At 34.5% G+C, this 22586-nt stretch overlaps 4 protein-coding genes across 4 annotated transcripts; 2 read left to right on the forward strand and 2 right to left on the reverse strand.

Moving 5' to 3' along the window:
* Nucleotides 1-3131: 3131 nt before the first annotated feature.
* LOC107187909 (ataxin-2 homolog) lies at nucleotides 3132-11122 on the reverse strand. The gene is made up of 8 exons (XM_015576106.1): nucleotides 10693-11122; nucleotides 8082-8574; nucleotides 7849-7951; nucleotides 7011-7723; nucleotides 6653-6832; nucleotides 6297-6559; nucleotides 5478-6214; nucleotides 3132-4674 (listed from the first exon to the last, which is right to left on the reverse strand). The coding sequence occupies exons 1-8, from the start codon at nucleotides 10737-10739 to the stop codon at nucleotides 4610-4612; spliced, it is 2601 nt and encodes an 866-aa protein (XP_015431592.1). The 5' UTR covers nucleotides 10740-11122; the 3' UTR covers nucleotides 3132-4609.
* Nucleotides 11123-11802: 680 nt separating this feature from the next.
* LOC107187864 (solute carrier family 17 member 9) lies at nucleotides 11803-16431 on the reverse strand. The gene is made up of 8 exons (XM_015576050.1): nucleotides 16370-16431; nucleotides 15937-16283; nucleotides 15679-15852; nucleotides 12877-13009; nucleotides 12675-12771; nucleotides 12231-12396; nucleotides 12012-12170; nucleotides 11803-11945 (listed from the first exon to the last, which is right to left on the reverse strand). Exons 1-8 carry the CDS (start codon nucleotides 16429-16431, stop codon nucleotides 11806-11808), a joined length of 1278 nt encoding a protein of 425 aa, XP_015431536.1. The 3' UTR covers nucleotides 11803-11805.
* A 1877-nt stretch (nucleotides 16432-18308) lies between these two features.
* On the forward strand, nucleotides 18309-20643 carry LOC107187835 (aspartate aminotransferase, mitochondrial). The gene is made up of 8 exons (XM_015576013.1): nucleotides 18309-18464; nucleotides 18689-18845; nucleotides 18953-19081; nucleotides 19162-19383; nucleotides 19452-19608; nucleotides 19685-19783; nucleotides 19879-20195; nucleotides 20279-20643. The coding sequence occupies exons 1-8, from the start codon at nucleotides 18370-18372 to the stop codon at nucleotides 20399-20401; spliced, it is 1299 nt and encodes a 432-aa protein (XP_015431499.1). The 5' UTR covers nucleotides 18309-18369; the 3' UTR covers nucleotides 20402-20643.
* Nucleotides 20644-21003: 360 nt separating this feature from the next.
* LOC107187841 (ubiquitin fusion degradation protein 1 homolog) lies at nucleotides 21004-22550 on the forward strand. The gene is made up of 5 exons (XM_015576018.1): nucleotides 21004-21024; nucleotides 21115-21378; nucleotides 21469-21623; nucleotides 21713-22261; nucleotides 22350-22550. Exons 2-5 carry the CDS (start codon nucleotides 21246-21248, stop codon nucleotides 22416-22418), a joined length of 906 nt encoding a protein of 301 aa, XP_015431504.1. The 5' UTR covers nucleotides 21004-21024; nucleotides 21115-21245; the 3' UTR covers nucleotides 22419-22550.
* Nucleotides 22551-22586: the final 36 nt, after the last annotated feature.

A 22586-nucleotide genomic window follows, 5' to 3' on the forward strand; every position in this document is an offset into this window, starting at 1 on the left:
ATATATATATATACACCTTTTTTTGTGTTTTTCTTTTCTTGTCGATCGATCGTCAAGATAGTGTCGTTTTGTTCCTTCGTTTTCCGAAAAAGAAGGTGATGGTGTTCGATGATTCAATCTTTCCGGAAATTTTACATCTCCTGTTCCGCGACAAATATACAATTATTATCGTTACTATTATTACTATAATTAATATCAATATTTATCATTTCGATACAATTATTACTACGATTAATCTCTCACGGTCCTCCCATACGGCTCCCGTTCAAGTGATATGGTTCTTTGACTTTTTTTTCTTTCACTTTTGATTCGTTTAGGTATAATACTGATTTGATCAAGAGCATTTGAACTTTCTCGCCCCCCCCCCCCACCAAACTTTACAAATAAACGCAACCTGTCGACTACATATACGCAGAAGAACTTTTTCTATCGTTCTCTTTTTCGTTGGTTCGCAGTTAATACAAGTTTTCCTCTTTTCCTTTTCCGACGGCTTAAATGCGCATGCATGGCGGGTGTTCGTTGCGACAAAAAAGTCTTCCACCCTCGGATAACACCCTCGTGATCGTACAGTGTCGTCCAACGAGTCGATCATCGAGAAATCACTTTCTACTTTATATTTCGATATTATATAAAATACGACACGGTACTTTTCGATCGTTTACGTCGTGACTGTACGAGGGTGTTATCGACGAAAACACGTATTCTAAAGTGAATTCCATTGAGAACGCAAACTCTGAAAGGACAATTTTCTTCGAATGAATAAATAATAAATAAACAGAGTGGGAGGGGAATAGAAAAACTATCGAATTCAACGACCTCGTGAAAATCCCATACAAAATGCAATGGAACTGAATGTTAAATCGATACAAATGAAGACAACACAATTCCCTGGACATCGATACCGAACAGAATTTCGTATCAGTCGAATAAGCATCGTTGCTTACAGTGCGCCCAACTAGGGATGACAATTATTTACTAAAGCGACGTGATCCGTTTTTTTTTTTATTTCTTTTTTTATGTACAATTTCACTCTGGTCAGCAACGAAAGTGCAGAGAACTTCCCTTATTGCTGCTCGGACAACATTTAATACTATACACAATATTCCCTCCGAAAGAGCCCCCTACTACGTTGGTGTTACACTCTACGAAATATTGCTTAACGGTTAAGGACAAGAAAATCTTGCGCTCGATCTTATTGCCAAATGGGATAAACTATATATGTGTATATATATATATGTATAGCAAAACACGCGTATCTAGATCGTCGCGACAGTTCGTAAAGAGCAATAAATCGGGCGCATTTTGTTGTTTGGTTAATCCTTTTCTTCTCCCGTTTTTTAATTGGTTACTATTGCTTTTCGATAACACAACGAACCATGACTACAACACCAAGGTATATATCGCTTGGTCAACAATGATTTTGTTACTGCTTTTTGGAAAGCGTGTGAACTGAACCGCCCCCGCCCCTCCCTAGGGGTGTTTGCGCGTCCGCGATGATAACGGTCGAAATAACATCTCTCGATTTCACCTGAAAAGGGATGTGTTCGCGAAGCGATACAAATCAATCTTGTCTGTAACTTTGCTCAATCGTCTATGGGACCAACCTAAGAATTTTTCCGTACTTGGTTTACGCTACTTTTAAACTTCATAACCACCCCTTTTTATCCGAAAGCGTCCCTTTCACTTATTCGCTCGTAACTCGTAAACTACAAAAGATATCGAAAAAAAAAAAAAAAAAACGTTTAAATAACTTTACATTGTTTTTAGTTCATTATTGGTAGGACCAAATTTTCAAAAAAAAATAATTTAAACAAATTTTTCTGAAAATTTCTTCCTACCAGCATACGGAGAATCGAAGGCGATGTAGAATATATCTGAACTGTTTCTTTTTTTATATCTTTTGTAGTTTACTTCAGACGAAATTCGACCATTCCCGAGGACCGAACGCTCGACGGGCATAAGAAAACGTCACACGTTTCGATCACTGAATCTCTGTCACTTTCGATAATTTCGCGAACCTCTCCCGTCGGTCACAGCCACTTCGAAACTTAAATTCGAAAGAGAAACTGATTACTCGCTATTGGTAACAGGGAAGAAAATAAGTGCTCGAGACCGTGTTTGCGCTCGATAGACCGGTATAAAGACACTGGATTATTTACAGAAAGAACAAAAATGGCATTTTTTCACACTAAAGACCAACCCCCTCAGACACACACACACCGAAATCGAGCTTGCGATAAAGACATCCGAAATATTCTCCTCGGAAGAGATTCGACAGAAAGCTCGTTCAACGTCACTAACAGAACAATAGAATTATCTCAACAATATTTCTCGAAACCGATGAATGAAACTCACTTCGAAATCCGTACAATGATTGGTATAATTCGCCCGAAAAACTGATCCGACACGTTCTGGCCTCCTATTTGTTCGGAAAAAAGAACATCGTTCGGCGTTGTATAAAAACTAACGGTCACCGTGGCTGATCAATGTTATAAAAAGTATAAGAAAAATCGGTAAGTCGAATACAGAATGGGAAAGTATCTGAACTGTTTTTTTTTTTTTTTTTGGTTTTCTACTTTCATTGCGATCGATCCAAAAATCAAACTACGTATCGTCCCTCGAATCGCTGGAAAAATCGTGTCGACGATAAAAAAGAAAAACACCGTATCCGTGATTAGCTGGCGAAAAACAAAACAACGAGACAAAAATATTCGCATTGCCAATCGAAAGAGCACACATGCTAGACACGTTTCTTTTTTTCTTTTTGTTTACAGCCGGTGAACTATTTGTGAAAAAGAAGTTTCTTTTAAATGCATAACGTAGTACTCGAGGTCGTACATTCGATTCAATCTGAATCGCTTTAATCGTAGCTGTTTTTCCGTTTTGTTTCGTTTCATTCCGTGTTAATTAGATTATCTAAGATCTACGTCACATAGATCGGGTGCAGTAGTTATTGAGAGCCTTACGATTAAGAAGTATGAACCGTCGGTAGATATCGGGGCTAGTCGAAAATCTCGTTACCTTTTTTTTTCCTCTCACTCTTTCATTCTATCTCTCGCACTTGACGAATGATCCACTCTAACTGTACAATTTGATTAAACACACGCTAAAGGCTGCTTGTCGCGTTCTCGTTTTTCGCGTCGATTTTTGAAATGCAATAGCAACATATCGACGAGGCGAGTTGCAAACACAACACAAGGCGGAAGAACTGCGACTCCCACTCGCGCCCTAAACGCTAGAGCATGATTTATATTTAGAATTGTGTTATTTTCCTTCTCCTTTCCCGTTTTTCTGCTCTTTATTTTTTTTTTTTTTTTTTTTTTTGACTCTCCTCTCTGGTTTCCTTATTCTTCGTTAACCCACTAAGAAAGGTTCTAAACGCATGTGTAACACATTAGCCTACACTTAAAAAAGATGGGCGATCAATAAAAGTCGTATAAAACTGCTTAAGTTGCACGTGACTGCATGACTATTTCGTATAAATAGGATGAGTTTGCTCGTTTCCTTAGCCAGCTATCGATAAGTTAATTAAATGAGTGGTGAACGGCGTATTATTTTGTGGCTTGTTTTTGTTTTTTGTTTTTTCTATACACACAGGAGCGCAACGGCAGCTAAATGATCGAACACTTATTGGTTTGTTGTTCTATCATTCGTTCCTCCAATCAATCTATCTACATCTTTCACTCTTTCTCTCCCCCTCTCGTTGTCTAATATTCATTCGCTCTTTTTTCGCTAATCTTTCGACTTATTTCATCCTCACCGTATGTTGTTTTTGTTTTTTCTTTTTTTGTTACATTCGTTCGAACACTGCGCGCATAAGAATTGAGAAAATATATATACATAAAAACGTCGCGGCGCAGTAGCGATAATAGAAGTAATAGTAATAGTTTAATAGTAATAGTAGTAATAGTTGGTAGTAGACGTACTAGTAGAAGTAAAAGTATCAATGATAAATATAGTCAAACGTGAATAGTTCTCACCTAATTAGAGCACAATGCGTTGTTTCGCCTTTTTTTTGTTTTCTTTGCGTTTAGTTTATGGCTAGTTTACTAGAGAAACAGGGAGAGAGATGGTGGGGGGGTGGGGGGTGGTGTAGGTGGTGTGCGGGTTAGGGTAAGTAGCCCAAATAGGTATCGTTGGAAAGACGCGAGTCAATACCTAAACACAAACCTTTCAAAATGTACTCTAAAACCATAGATAAGAACATCGGATTCCTGCGTTATGCTTCCTTTTAGTTATCTTTCCCGCCCCCCTCCCCTCCCCACTTCTTTTTCTTTTTGTACACGACGACTAACACATCCTTTTTTACAATCATAGTTAAGAATAATTACTATCATAAATAAGAACTTGTAAAAAGTATACCTGGTACCGTGAATCGCGAAACGTCCTCTGTTAAAAAATCGTCGTCCTGAATGTAAGGGATGTCTACAAAAATTACCGAAAACTTGCACAGGGAGCGATAGCAGTCATCTTTCGAACGGTCCTTAGGTTGTATTGCTGTGGCGGGGTCATGGTAATAGTGGCAATGGGAATGATAATGACAGTGATGGTAACAGTAATTATGGTAATGACGATGACGGTATACTGCTCGGTGGTCCATAGCAGGGGATCACTTATCAGAACTTGGGCACTCTCCAGGTTGTTTCATTATGCTGTAGTCTAGACGGTACTGAGCTGAAATTCAAAGTACACTATTACTGCACACTAAAACGAAAAGAAATATCAAAGAAACACATTCTATTTACTTATTGGTTAAGTACACCTGGACAAATTGTAAAGACTCGAGGATGAATGAAAAAAAAAAACATTTTTACTTGCTACTATCACAATAGATCCGACACAATAATACGTTCATGATTACATAATGCTTCAATATATGTTCATGGTAACGTTTCAGATGAATTCTGAAGCACTGAAGATATAGTATTATAGAAGAGAAATGTTACTCATACAACTTGTTTGTTTATGATACTGCAATGAATGTTAAAACAAACTCGATATCTACCAAAATTTCCAGTAAACTCTTGCAAGTAGTAGCTACAAATTGTCTGCATTTATATTCTATAATATTATTTACCTTCCTATTAAATACTTGAGGAATCCCTTAATAAACATGCTTACATTACCATCCAGTCCAAATATAATTGTTCTATCTCGACACTTCCCACAATACCGTTCAAATAAAACTATACGATCCAATCGAAGAAACAAAAGAATGTTTTAACAATGTAGTTTACGGGGAAATTTTTCTACGTTCAAATGTATGAAAACTTGCGAACAAGCCGTTCCTACGACATGAGTGCTGTTTCAATAACATTTTGGAGGTTATAAAAAAATTTGTATGTACAGTTCTTTCTCCGCCTTTAGATAATGTAATGGCATTTAAATTAACGTGAATAATATTCATTGTATAAAATATAAAAAATATAAAGATCGAGCAAAACATAAAATATAAATAGAAAATATCAAACGCTTACCTTTTTTGGTAATGTCTTCCATTGTTTGATCTTTACAATCAACTGCGACGTGATTACTACTACCACAGTTATAACACGAGATTTTCGTTGGCGGGACGGCAGCCGGTGCGTACGTAACGACCGGAGTAGGTGGCATATACGGTGCCTGTACAGGTGTTGCGGCAGCATTTGGCGGCGGTGGTGGTGTTCCACCTGAAGATGGATGTCCAGGATAGGGGTACATCATTTCACCGTTCGGCTGATACGTGGTCGGATAAGCTGGCCTCGCGTACGGTCCATGTGAGAAATTCGAGTAAATACCACTGCTCGGTCTCAAGGTGGAGAAATGACCATGAGGCAGATACGTGACCTGCGAATGCGATGGCGGCGTGGGAAAGGTAACGCATTGCGATAAGTTCGGTGGCCCACCGCCGTTCACCATTTGATTTTTGTGACGCATCAAGTGCGTTTGATTCCGTCTAGTGCGTTGTCTTTCCGGGCACGATTGTATAGGTTGTTGGGGTGCTGGATGTGATATCACGCTTGTAGAATGCACCGGTACGGAGCTAAGGTGATCTGTAACCGATGGTGCATTGCCCTCGTTTCCGCTCACCCACGGTGCTGCCGGAGGAGTTTCTGGCGGAGATCTACTGCCAGTACTATCAGAACTACTGCTCTGTGAACAGTGCCTACTGTTTTCAGGGTCCAATCGTAACGCTTGCAATTGTGTCAGACAGTACACGTGTTGCGTATTGCACCTGAAATTGTGAAATTCACGGTAGTTTAATTTATCCCAACGAGTGTTATTCTGTGTATGTTCTCTCGGTATGTATCTCTTACCTCGAATATCGATTCTGCACACCGGCAACAGGTAATGTAAGACAGGCATAACACGGTGCGTTTTGTGCAGCATACATCGGCGGTGGTGCAGGATACATTTGTATTTGCCCAGGATCTAATGGTGGCATAGTAGGATATCGCCGTAAATTAGGAGTAGCTGCATGATTATGATGATGATGCATCGCTGGATGTTGTTCCTGTAATGGCATAGACTTACTACTTTGATTCCCATTATCATTCATCATCTCCATTCCCGGCATAGCCTGAAAAATTGTTGATTCAACGATTATCTTCTATAATGTTCGAATTAAAAAGTAACATACATGTAAAACAGATACGAAATACTGAAAAATTACCTCGTTTCCTATTGAATCTACATCCGCGTGTTGCGCGTTGCTGGTATTGTCCAACTTTTTGTCGTTAGTAATTTGATTCAAACCGTTGGTTGTTTGACTTTTAACTATACTTCGCAGTTGTCCCACTGCATTTGGTGTTAATCCTATTTCCCTTAAATCTTCGTCGCTCATCCTCCGAATCTGTACTCGGCATTTTAGAAATAATTGGTAATTACTTTCACAATAAAGTGTACAAGATTAAAGTTGCAGTTAATTTAAGTTTATGATTAGAGTAGTTAATATAATTGTTGTAAATAGACTGCAATTAGGAAAAATTTCATAATATTTTTGAACAACGTTAGAAACTTTACTATCTCACCTCGTCCAGGGAAAAATTCTGCAAATTGCCTTTGAAGTTTGGCATTTCCTTTCCTAGTGTTTCTCGTAAAGAATCACCAGAAGTTGATGACCTCAATCGCGGTGGTGGGGGTGGTTGTTTAGATTGTGGTGCTGCCGGAATTAAGGTAGAAGGAGTATTCTCTATGCTACTATGCCGTGAGAAAGTGGTGGAACTGCTGATAGGCAAGGGAACAGAGCGTGATGGAAGCAAAGGAGGTTGACTAGGATGACTCCTGCTCGTACCAAGTGCAGGAAGCGGCGGAAGAGAATTCGCATTTGAACTGGAGATGCTTGTCTGACTGTTAGAGGCACTCGTTGACGTTAAGGTGTTCGAAGTAGATTGAGTCACTTGCGAAGAGGTGCGTGGCATTGTATTATTCCTGCGACCCATTGGGGAATTACTGCGACTAGGAGATCGAGACTGGGATGGCGACGATTGACGACTGACTAAGGGGGAAGGTGGATAAGCCAACATGTCGCCAGTGTGATACATCAGTTGATTCCCCATCATAACCTGACCTGTCCACGGTGGCATATGATTTATCGATGAAAAGCCAAGATGAAGATATTGTGCTGCACCACCCGATCCAATTGGCATTTGCTCTGGCGTTGGTAGACACAATCCAGGTGGAGGCATGGAAAGACCTGGGGGAACTCCAGTTACCATAGTATTATTTCTCATTGCCATATCTCCTGCAAAAAAAAAATTATATGTATTAGTAAGTATTGCTGATATATGCACATAATATGTGTCAATAAATGGAACTACTGCCTCCAATTACATACATCACATGTGTCTTAGGTATATTATAGTTTACCATGATAAGGCTGCATTGGAGGAGGTGCCATCATACAACTACCCTGCATTTCATTTTCCATTAATCTTTCGTTCGTATTCATACATGGTGCACAGCCCTGGCCCTGTTAAAAAATACATGTAGTAACGCAATAAACAGAAAATTATTTCTTTTTATAACATGCACACAAAGTTTATAAATTTCGAATTGTGAAAGCGATTATGTGTGCATATAATAACTGTATGTATATGTACTTGTGGCTGTTTGTAGGATGAATTTGACTTTGAAAGATTTATACGAGCTTCTTCTTCTTGGAGTTTTATATAAATGTTGCCAAAGACGCTCTTTTGCTCGTATGTAAACGCCGGATGATTTAATGCCATTGTGTACAGTAAGAGCAACTCTTCTAATGGCTGATCATCCGGGGTGAAGGTGGTCCCATTTAATAGATTGGAGATCTCTTGATAATCAAAATTTGACAGATTCTTGTATAAGATCACCGCACACGCATAATTACAAGAATGCAGTAATGCCATGTAGAGAGCAAGTTTCCGTCGTGTGCGTTTATCTGCCACACCTAAGGTTGTCAGCTCAGCAAGATCAGAGGCACTATTTGCATGATGCTCCGTGTCGCGGAGGTCATTGTAATCCCTTTTGCCGATATCCTCGACACAAGTGCCAAGGTATCGGACTTCAAATGGCAGGCACATGTTTAATAACGTGCACATGACATCGATACGTTTATAACTGTGGACAAATAAAACCATATGTAACATAAATATGAAACATACTACAAAAAAATATTCTTTGGTTACTGAGAAAATACTAAAAAGACATAAACTTGATTTCTATAAAACTACAAATACATTATTTTTAAAAACATTGAAAATTTGGAAATATACAGTATTAAATACTAAAAATTATTTATGAACAACATTATAAAGTAACAGCACTTACTTGAAAGAGTTAATCACTTATGAATATAAACAAAATTATTATTCCTTTCAATATTGAGTACAGTAACTAAATTCTGGTTGTCTAAACCAAAAATGTTATTTATAAAACTATAATGAAACTTTTAAATACATCATTAGTACTTACGTACAATGTAATTTAATGAAGTACGTAAGCATTATGTCTTATTTAAATATATATACAATTATTTCTCATGATATTAATATCATAAAATAATTCTACTTACAAAAGTTGTTTAGCTTGAAAAAGAATATATAATTTAAACTTACATTTATCAAGAGATTGTTACTTGTACAGATTTTACTGTCACAGTTACATTTTAAATATTGTAGTATGACCAATTTTTGTAACACTAATGTGCATTACAAAATATGTTTATCTAAAGGTATATTTATCTCATTACATCATGATTTAATCAGATACCACATAACTCCAGAAGTGTTAATACAAACCACCAAGTTTAGTTGCTATTTTTTGCCTATGATTAGACTGCGGATCTTTATGCAAATACAGATTTTCATTGTCTATTTTACAAAAACTGGCATCAAACAGAAATTCCTTTACCTTATTAAGGATACCAATCGGTTCCTAATAAAACAAATACCTCATCAAAGTTCATTAAATATTTTTGTATACTGAGATTTAAACAATAGTATTCGCTATAAATGCATAAAATCCACAATCTACTTATGATAAAGAAGCAGCCGAATTGTGCCATATAATATTTACTTTGGTTGCAATCCTTATATATTCTTAATTACTCATAATTAAATATTACAAAATAATAGATGAACATCCAATCATTACTAGTGCCTATATTATCATTGTTATTATGAAAGCTGAAATAAACACAGAAATCTACTAATAGTTCATATTTACTTATCCTTTCCATTATATATGTAGAAATTCTTTTCAACAATCATTATTCACATCTTAATCATTATTGAGTTGTATGCATCTATGAAAATTCATACATAAATATGTGAACTTTGAAGCATATATAAACACAATAGTCTGTTTCAAATTGCATATGATCACAACTGAGATATAAAACAATTATTAAATAACTTAATATACATCAATTCAGTCATTTTTCCATCAGAAGTTCAAAATGGTTTTATTTAATATTTGTCATCAATATTCATGAAAAAATGTGATAACTGATTGATGGAAATGCAATTCATTTACATTTTTAAATATTTCTTCGAATGTATTGAAATCTGTACTATAGACACATATAACTTAATTTCAAAGAATGAAAGTAACATTAAAATCTCTGTAAGGACTAATTTCTTGAAAAAACCATGTGAACATTTAGTAGCAAATATACTGTCTATTTATTAATATGTATAATCTACATAAATACCTCAGGTAGAACATAAACACATTCTACTCCAATTGCATTAATTTGATAAACCTTCAACTGTTTAACAAGAATTTTACATCACACCGATATTGATGTAAATAAAAAATAATCTGTATATCATGCTAGAAATTATCTCGAAAAACGAATGTATTTATCAACTCATTGTGCTTTAAGTATGTAAGAAATTATGGGAAAACATAGTCATTACCATACATGGTATTTCTATGTAATGTATAAAGAAAAAACTACCCACTGCTCACAAACGAACTAGATATCAATGAAACCGAAAGTCTACGTAATTCTGCGATTACTAATGTGTCCACGGGAGTTTCTGACAAAAGGAGTTGAGATAAGATCACGACGGGGAATTCTTTTTGGTTAGCTCGGAATTTGGTAAGAAGCATGAGGAGGTCACGGTGTAAAACGTAATAGCAAGTCGGGAGCAAGGGTGTTCTAACGTGTTTATAATGAAGAATGGATACTGTGGCATAAACGGGTAAAGTAGCTGATGAAATTTCTGTTACCTGGACAGATTCCCAAACCATGATACCACGTTCTCCTTACACACCATTGCCAGACAACATTGATACCACTTGGGCTGAAGAAAGCGCCGATGCGGACAGCTTTGGCGCCTCGGGTGTTGCTATCAAGTGACAATCACGGCGGGGCCTGGCACAATAACGAACCAGTTCCAAACCGTTCACGAATGTGCAGATCTCGTCAGAACTAGGAGACGATTAGCCGTGGTGAACACATCAAACGCACAGCGGCGGCAGCAGTAGTAGCAGCACGGCGCACCGTGAAGTATCCACATTCGCGGTAGCAGGCAGAGGCAGGCGCGACCGAACGATCGGTGAAAACGACGATCACCGACGAACGAATCACGCGTATATAAAAAAATCTCGCGGAAAAACAAGCACACGATCCTCCTGTCGAAAATAAAATCCGACCTCCGTAATTATCCCTGCTGTGTATGCTAATTCTCACTAGATGTTCCGAATCGAAAATTCGAGTCTCGAGATCCGTTCACATGCTCGTGTTAAAAAAGGCATCGGGTATTTCCTCCAACCTACTAGAAAGCGGCAATTTCATGTGAGCGACATTTGAACACGCCAGCCATCGTATTGGTTACCCTTTTATTTATCATCGGTTGACGGAGGTCTTTAATATTTGACATTGCGTTCGAAATTTACCTTTATGAAATATCGAACAATGATTGGTAGAAAAGTGTCATTTAAAAAATATTTAACCAATTATCTTTCACTGTCGTGTAATAAAATATTACACAAATGTATTTACATTACATCGTTGAATTAAGTTCATTTTAAATCGATGTTAAAAAACATTCCATCTTGGTCGTACCTCTGTAACTTTCATGATTAAGAATAATTGAATAAATATAAGCAAAAGTACAAAAATTCAACAAAATTTGAAACATTTATTCAAAATATGAAAATATAACAAATCTTTGATTATTTCTGAAACTTATTGCATTGTTGAAATTATGATATCGTGGAATGTTATAATAATTTGTAATGTTTTATTTAATGTTATAATGTATATAACCTATTTAATTAATTTTAGACTGCACATTTTCCTAGGAAAGCAAAGAAACAACAAATTCATTTGATTATATTTTATATAATTGCTTGACCAGATCCAAATAGTAGATATATTATACATCCTAATGCATCAATTATAGCAATGAATATAAAAACAACAGGCCAGCTGTGTGTTACATGTAGAATGTGTCCCGCAAAGTATACTCCCAGAAATCCTGAAAGTATAATTATTGGCATTTTTGTTATAAAACAAGAAAAATATACAATTGTTTTTAGCATACCAGGTATAGCACCAACAGTATTCATTAATCCAAATACACTGCCAGAATGTTTTGGTGCAAGATCTGAAGGATTTACAGCAATTGCATTACTATGAAAACCTGATCCTCCAATTATAAACGCAAGACAAATTATTGCACTCTGGAAACTTTCCACTTTTGCTGAAATAATTTTGAATTTAATTTCAGTAATGAATTTTTTTAATATAATTATACACATACCTAAGAATAGTAGACTTATTATTTCAGTTGCAAAACATATTGTTTCAATTATTTTACGTGTTGCAGTAACAGAATATCCTGCCTTTAGTATTCTTTCAGAAAGAGATTTGCCCAAAAATGTACAAGGTAACATTGACAACCATGGTACCATATTTACAACCCAGCTCTAAATAAAATTGATTAATTACAGAATTTCATAAAATAAGTGAAATCTTTAATAGTAAATAATGAATAAGCTGCTGATGGTTAAACAAGTTCACATTTTGATAGAATCATTTCAAAAACTGAAATCAAATGAGAATTTACTTTGTGTAAGAGTTCTACTAAGTTTAAAATTAAACAAATGCTTTGTTACATATTATTAAAAATGTCTTATATCTGCATTTTAAGGATTTGCATATGTTAACGTGCATAAACATCTGCAGTTCAATAATTGATTATTACCTTGACTTCAGGGAATGTATCGTGAAAATATGTTGGCATCCAAGATAACAATACAAAAAAACAATTATTTTGGCAAGCATGTCCTATTACACATGACCTGAAATTTATGTATTCTCTATTAGCATTTATATTAACGTTTGTGCAAGAAATCTGATTTCTGTGACTTATTTATAATTAGATTAACTGCATGCATAATGATTACCAGAATGGAGGTTTTCTTAAAAGCTTCAGCCATGGTAAAGTGTAGTTAGTAGTTAGCTTAGTAGAAACCGTTCTTTCTTTAAATGGTAGAGCATGATAACTTAACAACAGGGTCCATGTCAAACTCAAACCTCCTACATCAGTAAATTGTGTTAATACATAATTAGTTTGACTTAGAAATCACATGTATTATCATAGCACAAGTTTCATTGATTATTTTTCTTTTTTTTTTTACTATTTCTGGGAAATTTGAGCGAGTAACTCTTCAGATGCGTGCAGCTAGCGGTCAACATTCGGAAGTTCAGATTAGTCATCCACTAATAAAAAGTGTAGTAATCGACTTAAAAAATAAAAACCGCTCATTCTGATCAGGATGAGGAATACACGAAGTGACAGTTGCAAGTAGACGTTGGTACAAGATATTTATAATCTCATTTAGAATTCCAAGTAGGTTGCTTTATGGATGACATATGTATTTTACAAATGTACGCATACGCCATATAATACATTTACTTTAACTCGATGTTTTACAATAATTCCGTTCAATCACACCCATCAATCAGAATCATCATCGCTGATTAATATGTCACTTTTCTTCGTAGTATTTTTTCAAACGTCTCACATGTAATTTAACAAACTTTGGTTCTCGTTTAGACCAGATCATTACACTTTTAAATGCTTCTATAATTTCGTTTTCATCAGGTAATCCGTCTGATGACGACGATTCCCTACTACTATTAGGGACAGAATCAATTATTACTTTTTTCTCGGAAATATTTTCCTGTTCCGCGCTACTTATGAAATCAGCGGCTACTTCTCCTGATTCTTGTTCTGAAATAATAGCGTCAATAGGGTTCGGTAGATTGGTTTCCAACTGACTTTCGGCAGCTTCTATTGCCGATACTTCGCCAGGACCTTCTTTAACGAGATTTCGCCACGCGGTTTGAATGAACGTATCATTTATTTCACACCACGCCTCGTGCAAGAAGGTAATGCACTCCTTCATGTCAAAGTTAGAATAAAATTCTTTTATTCCACCTGGCAAACTTATTATTTGGCGCAGCATTTTGTTGCGGTATAACTTCTTTACTTGATCGATCACTTGATTCATAGGTTGAAGGCATTGAGAGGTGTTTGGGGGGAAGAAATGGATTTGAAAACGTTCATCCGGCTGTAATCTTTCAAATAATTTTACTTTATCTCCTTGACAGTCATCCAAAATGAGTATTATTTTCCCGTAGATACCGGTTTGCATTTGATGCCTCATTACTTCCGGTTTGAAGTAGTTTTGATACCAGTCGAAAAATAAACCGGCGTCCAAAAAAACTTGTCGCTGAGATTTAAATATTACGGGCAGGTTATACTTCCAACACTTTAATACCCTTGGATTTGCAAATCTGTTAATAAACAAGGGTACCAGCTTGTGTTTTCCTGTAGCATTGGTACAGAGACCTATAGTTACTCTTTCTTTTTTCGGTCTTTGTCCGTCAATGTCTTTTATTCCGCCACGTAATAACATCGACATAGAAAGATTTTTCCATACAAGACCAGTCTCGCTGAAATTGTAAATATTCTCTTTTTCAATGCGTCTGTCTTCGAGACATCGAGCAAAGTTCTCTGTAAATTGTTTCGCCGATTCCTCATCCGCATCACCTTTTGTGCTTATACCATGGCGAATTTTAAATCTCCACAACCAGCCTCTACTAGCTTTAAAACTTGAGGGTCCACCATATTCCGTATGGATGTCTACTGCCTTTTCTAACATCATAGAATCCGTGAGCGTCTCGCCAAGTGCTAACTGTTCTAAACACCATACGTATAAGCGACTGTCTACTTCTTCGTTTGTCGGTTTCCGTAACTTCCGACGCTGTCCCATTCCGACTCCTTGCTCCGTGAACTGATTCACTGTCGCTGCATATCGTCGAATGCGACGGACGGTAGCAGGATGAATATCGTATTTGGCAGCCAGCTTGGAGGGGGTTGCTCCGCTCTCTAAATGTTGCACAATTTCCAGTCTCTGATCCATTGTGAGCGATGTTCTGCAGAGTTTCTTCTCACTCGCCATGTTTTCGCACGTTCAATCGTGTAAATCATATACGGCACAGTGGACGGGTGCTGCTTCATGGAAAACCTGCCCATAGGAAAACAAAATTGGCAATGATTTGCCAACTACAACCTCTTTATTTAAGAATTCACGAACTTAGGCACCCTATTAGACACTTTAGACACGATTTATTTATAAATACACTTTACGACGCAATCTTGATAAAACTTTGAAATACCTTACATTCTGTTTAATAGTTTCGTATTTACATATTTAGCTTTAATAAAGATAAAAAAACAAATTAGTAATCATTTCACAATAGAATATGTTATCATGGATTAACGGAATTCATGATCTGTGAAGTTTTAAATTCAAATTAAGGATCCATAAGACAATTTCAAACAATAAAACCGAATTCGTGTAATGAACTTCAGCTGGGTAACACATTAGTGCAAGTATTTCCTCTATGTACAAAGATATTAGGGAAAAATATTATTTTTTATTAGTAGATGACTAACAAGTAAGTTTTATTGGTTTTAACAGTATTTAGGGCCTACTAGGTGAAATCAATAAGCAACTGAAGAACACTCCCTTCTGTTATGAAAGATGTCATAAACTATTCGTGTTTTTACAAATTATTATATATAATTATCTTTCTGTGTTTACTTTGGAAGAGAAGAGGAAAAAAATGTATTTTCCGTTTATGAAGAACATTTCATACTATGTTATGAAACGAGAGAAACAAGTTATGCTATTTACCTAAAATCTGGAAAACTGTCATCCAGTTATAGTTTTCCAACAGATAAGAACCCAGAGATCCTGTGAGCAATGTACCAAGAGCAGATCCTGATGTCAATAAACTAAAGAACGAGGCTCTCTCTGCTTCATGTAATCGTTGACTTATCAAACTAATCATACTAGGAAAGTGCATTCCTGTAATACATAATTTTTATATATATAAAAAATTAACGTTTTTGTGTTATTAATTTTAATGATTCGATTCATTTTCAAAACTACCTTGAAATGCTCCATTTATTGTTCTTACAATGGCTACTAAAAACACAGATGTATCACTTTTTGAAAAGAATTCAATAATTTCTGGCATAAAATATGTGGTAATAGACCATCCAAGAGCAGATACCCATAACACCTTTTGTCCTCCAATTCTATCACTAATATAACCGCTAGCAACTTGTGTTAGTGTATAACCCCAAAAGAAACTAGATAATATTATTCCAGAGTCTGTTGTGGACCATTGCTTTTCTTTACTTATAATTGGCATCAATAAAGGAACTGATGTTCTTGTAGCATATATGAGACATGTACCACATAATAGAGATAAGAACCATTTACGCTTTTCCTTCCTAGAACATGTTGCACAAATTTTATTTATGGTTCTGAATAAACTATTAAGTACTTTGATTAAAGATTTTATATATATCTTGATTACCTGGACCAAGATGAATGGTTTTTTTCATTTTGAATTAAGCCTAAATGCATTTGCATTTGCATTTCTTATAAAGTTATTTTGTTTGTAAAAGATTATGGCTTTTTCCATATGCTTGGTATTCATAAGTTAAATAAATACATGTGTATGTATATTCTTAAAATTATTAATAATCATTGATGTAAAATTACATCCAGCATATTATTACAACCTTTAAACTTAGCAGAGTAAATGTATATAAATACAATTATAAATTTACAAACTATTCAATTCATCAATAACCTCAGGGAATTGTTTACAATAAATCACTTGCACGTGTATATACGTTCATCAAAGTCTTCTTGATGAAACGTTGTATCGTCATGATACAATTCACAATAAGATTATTTGTAATTAATATGCTATGTACATATACTATTCAACTAGACATCACTTTTACTTGTTTTAATTCCCTGTTTTTCATTAATTCACAATTAATTTCATTTCTTCTAGAGGCGAAGCACTATACAATTTCATCTTTCGGTAACGTCAGACACGTCAGAGATTATCTATAGTCAATAACATGAAGTTATTGGTCCATGTTTTTCGGCAAGAGCGTACTTACTTGCAATAAGCCCACATACGTAGTTTTTTACAATAATATATATGTCCGTTCTATCGAATGAAATGCTATAATAAATCTTCATACCTGAAATGAATAAATAGATCGCTGAATTTCTTTCTATTTTTAATTAATAGCAGAATTGTAATATAAAAGCAGGAAACCTTGATTGGGTACGACATTGCGAGCGGGAAATTAAATGGCGCGTCGTTACAAAACACAATCAGCAGAATAATAAACAAAAATGTTCACGAAGCTCTTCCTACATTTCAAAAGTGAAATTATTTTTAGTAGAGATGATAATTTCGATTCCAGGCAGTCAGATGGATATAAAAAAAAACTGTGCAGTGCAGAAAAAGAACGATCAAACATCATTGAGAAATAGAGACCATGGTTGAAATACTACCGTATAAAACTAATAAGCGTCTCAATGTCCATGTGAGTAATTATCAGATGATTCCAGTATTTAGAACGAAATGTAACTGTAATGAGATTGATAAATGGGAGTTTGCGAAATTACGCACAAATATGGTACACACAAATTAATACAATAGCTGTTCAGCCTACACCAATCTTTCAGATATTTGTTCATTCCCATTGAAATTTTCCACAGCACGACTAATGGCGATTCGACTTACACGTCATAAACTTCTCGTTGGCCCGTTTGTGTTGAATAGAAGCGTACATAAATGCAATAAGTTTGATAATTTATGTGATTAACGTGTATTTCGAAGTTTTATTTTCTTTATGTAAATAATAAAAACTACAGCAAATATGTCACTTTCCTAATATTAAAATAAATTTTGTTTACATATATCATATATTATAGTTACAAAATAATTTATCTATGATAAACTGTATTTCATTTTATTTAGAATTCGTATTATCATAATTAGAAAGAAATATGATTTGCTACAACGATAGACATGATGTTCTGTATATGTATATGTATATTTTCAATGTTTAATTATTACTGTTACGTGAGAATGTAGGAATTCTAAATCACGTATCACATACTTACATAATTATTTCTGTGATTTGTATCACATTACGACATATGATAGATTACGGGAGAAAATACCTCAATGATATAGAAATAGATTCGTATAATTGTAACGACGTGTTACATTACACTATACGTTTTACATTGAATATAATCTACTAAAAAAATTTTAAATATTAGATCATTATTTAAAATAAGATACATTGTCCGTTTGTTTACACCATACATAAATCGCGATAATTGCGATAAACGTGAAATATCGCCATCGCGGATTGCTATATATACATGTACATACAAGGGTATATACATGAATAGGTATAGTGAACGTCAGCAGTGTGTCCAGAGGCTGGAGTGGAGTAGTTCGAACGTTGGATAGGATTGTATTTAATTGTTAATAAAATGGCACAGAGCACAAGGCTCATTGCATTTTCCTCCGCGTGTAATTTATTCAAAAATAGTTGTAATGTTTCTTCACATACAATTAGATCATCTAGGTAAGATTTCCATTCAAGAATAATTGACCTTTTTAACCTTAATAGTATAAAATATATGAAATTATTAGTTTCTCAAAAGTTAAGTACAGATCCTAAATAAATGAGTATTTCCTTTTATGTTGATAAAACTAAGTCATCAACGGACTTTTTATGCTGAAGTGTTGAAAACTTTTTTTCAATTATTCTTTAGAATCCAAGAACTTAATCTAATTTTTATGTTACAGTACATGGTGGTCTGGTGTAGAAATGGGCCCACCTGATGCAATTTTGGGCATTACAGAAGCATTCAAAAAGGATCAAAATCCTAAAAAGATTAATTTAGGTGTTGGTGCTTATAGAGATGATAATGGCAAACCATATGTTTTACCAAGTGTTCGAAAGGTATATTTTATAACATTAATTTCTGATGAAAATATATTTGTAATGAAGAAAATGTTTATAAGATATATAACTGAATTAATTATGTATTAAAATCAATTATGTTGTAGGCAGAAGATACAATTAAAAGCAAAGAAATGGACAAGGAATATTCAGCAATATCAGGAAATGCTGAATTTTGTAAGCATAGTATTAATTTGGCACTTGGTGAAGGTCATGATGTGATTAAAAATGGTTTGGTATGAAGTATATATTTTATTTGTAAAATATACATAAAAAAAAATTATTTTCATCTATTATGACTCATGATATCTTTTAGAATGCTACTGTTCAAGGAATTTCGGGTACAGGTTCACTTTTTGTTGGAGCAAATTTTCTTTCCCGTTTTTTCCCTGGAAGTAAAGACATATATGTACCAACACCTACCTGGGGGAACCATGGTCCTGTGTTTAGACTTTCTAATCTTTCAGTAAAATCATACCGTTACTTTGATCCAAAAACTTGTGGATTAGATTTCAAGGGTTTTGTAGAAGACTTATGTGTTAGTAATTATATATTATATAATAATTAATATTTTTCAAGTTTTATTGAAAAATTAATTTCTTACAGAAAATTCCAGAAAAATCCATTGTTCTCTTCCATGCGTGTGCACACAATCCTACTGGTGTTGATCCAAAACCAGAACAATGGAAAGAATTGTCAACACTAGTAAAAAAAAGGAACCTTTTCCCATTTTTTGATATGGCATACCAAGGTTTTGCTTCAGGTAGTATAAAATATCAGAAACTAATTACTAAGCTATGAAATTTATATATGAAGGAAATGTTCATGTAAAATTTCAGGATCCATAGAAAAAGATTCTACAGCAGTTAGAATATTCCTTGAAGATGGCAATAAAATTGCTTTAGCTCAGTCCTATGCTAAAAACATGGGTCTCTATGGTAAATGCATAAAATTTGTTACTTCATAATAATTCTCAACGAGAATTTATAGAGAGGACATAATGGATGTAAATTTGATAAACAATTCTGTGTAGGTGAACGTGTTGGAGCATTTACATTGGTCACATCTAGTAAAGAAGAAACAGACCGTGTTCTTTCGCAATTAAAGATTTTAATTAGGCCAATGTATTCTAATCCTCCAATCTACGGTGCCAGAATTGTTAATGAAGTATTAGGAAATCCCGAATTAAAAAAACAGTGGCTCACTGATGTGAAAGGAATGGCTGATCGCATTATTTCTGTTCGTCAAAAGTTGAAAGATAATCTTAAGAAACTTGGTAGCTCTTGTAACTGGACACATATTACAGATCAAATTGGAATGTTCTGTTATACTGGTCTTGAACCCTCTCAGGTACTGCATGTTTCTTATTTTTTTTAAATGTAATACAAATTTCTTTCAACACATTTATAATAATAGTAATATTTATTTTACAGGTGGAAAAACTTACAAAAGACTACAGTATTTACCTAACAAAAGATGGTAGGATATCCATGGCAGGAGTAACAACAAAAAATGTGGACTACCTTTCAAATGCTATGCATGAAGTTACAAAGTAACTCAATATTTCTACGAATAATTCAAGAATCGAACCACATTCTGCCTTGTTATATTTAAATATATATCACACACAGAAAAAGTGGTAGCATATAAATATAAGTACCATTAAGTCTAATGCATTTAATCTTGCATGCTATTTTTATAAAGTCACTGCAGGCAGTGTAGCCACCAACTGAAAATTCTAAATACAATATTCTGTTGTTAATCTGTATATTCTAATAATTAAACAATTAGTGTAGAATTGGTTGGCATAATTGTCATGATTTCTTGCGAATCATTTATGTTACCAATTTTGTTACATATTCTCCTTTAAATTACAGAAATAAGATATTCCGTTTCTAGCATCTAGTGGTTTTGGTTGAACAAACCCATCCATTATTATGCAAATTGTAAATTTCCCATGAATTATAAATTTTATTCGCAATAAAAATAGTTGCAATCTATTTTTTTTAATTACTCGGATTTATTACACCCCCAATATGTTCTATGTATTACGAAGTACGTTAATACTGAGTATTACACAGTGTAGTATTGTAATATAAGCAACAGCACGAAGAACGTAAGTATTACATTACACGTTCCATTGTTACATTGTCAGTCAGACGCACGTCTAATTCACAGAGTGAGTCGTCTGCTTTCAGTGTGTACATATACGTCAAAGTTGCACTTTTATCTAAATTTGCACGTTTTCACAAAATTCTGTTATTCGCAGATCTTCCAAGACGCACTCAGACCAATAATTTAAATCTAATAGTAAAATTGTGAGAACAAAGCAAAAATTAACAAGGGAATACGTCTGTTTAACGCACTTTATATCGAAGTGAGGTTAAGTTGTTTATCAAAATGGCTTTCCGCTTTCAGTTTGGGTTTAATATGTTTCCGGAGATTCCACGGCCGTTCAACACTCAGTACAAATGCTTCTCTGTGTCGATGTTACCGGGTACATATCGACAAGATGTCGAACGTGGAGGAAAAAGTTAGTGTATACAATGTATCCAGTTGTTATACACTTTGTCTACTGCACAAAGAAGACCTTAAAAGTTGCTATTTATTTATTGTCTTTCAGTAATTATGCCACCTTCGGCGTTGGAACAGTTAACAAGATTGAATATTAATTACCCGATGTTGTTTAAACTGATTAATAAGAAGACTAATAGAATAACTCATTGTGGTGTTTTAGAATTTGTTGCAGACGAAGGAAAAGTGTATTTACCTTATTGGGTAAAGAATATTTATAAGTATATTATTAATATGAGACAATCATAATTTATAATATCATTCAATATGCATTTATTATGATGTGGTTGCAGATGATGCATAATCTTTTATTGGAAGAAGCACAACTAATAAACGTACAAAGTGTTTCTTTACCAGTTGCAACATTTTCACGCTTTCAACCACAGTCTGAAGACTTCTTAGATATTACAAATCCTAAAGCTGTTTTAGAAAATGGTTTAAGAAGTTTTGCCTGTCTTACAACAGGTGATGTTATTGCTATAAAATATAATCAAAGAATATATGAAATGTGTGTCTTAGAAACAGAGCCTGGGCCAGCAGTTAGTATTATAGAATGTGACATGAATGTTGAATTTGCTCCACCTGTGGGTTACGTGGAACCAGAAAAACAAATGAAAAAAGATGAGAATGTAGTAGATCCTGCAGACCTAATGCCAGCACCACTTGGTTTTGTAGCGTTTAAAGGAGAAGGCAACAGATTAGATGGCAAAAAACGTAAAGATTCTGTTCAGTCGGACGTTGCTACAAACAAACCAACATATGTTAGAGGAATACCTGATTATGAATATGAAATAGGAACTCTTACATTTTTACGTAATATGAAACCCATTAATAATAAGGAGGTAAAAAATAATTGACAGTATAGTAGTCTAGTAGTCCAATTTATTGTGTACATATATATATGAGGGTTATATAAAAATGTTGTTACAGGTAAAAGACCAGGATGAATTTAAAGCTTTCACTGGTGAAGGTTTCTCTCTTAGGAAATCAAGAAAATGATTAAATAATTATCAGTCTATTTATTTTCTTATAATTACATACATTTGTAAAAGTGAGTATTCGTATTTGTTATTAAACGGTTGTACTTTTTAATATGAAAGTGTTATAAAAGTTCTTAAACCATTAAAATACTTAAAAACATGTTCATTACAAATTTGTTTTGTTGTG

This window comes from Dufourea novaeangliae, unplaced genomic scaffold (genome assembly GCF_001272555.1).
Source record: "Dufourea novaeangliae isolate 0120121106 unplaced genomic scaffold, ASM127255v1 scaffold112, whole genome shotgun sequence".
Lineage (NCBI taxonomy): Eukaryota > Metazoa > Arthropoda > Insecta > Hymenoptera > Halictidae > Dufourea > Dufourea novaeangliae.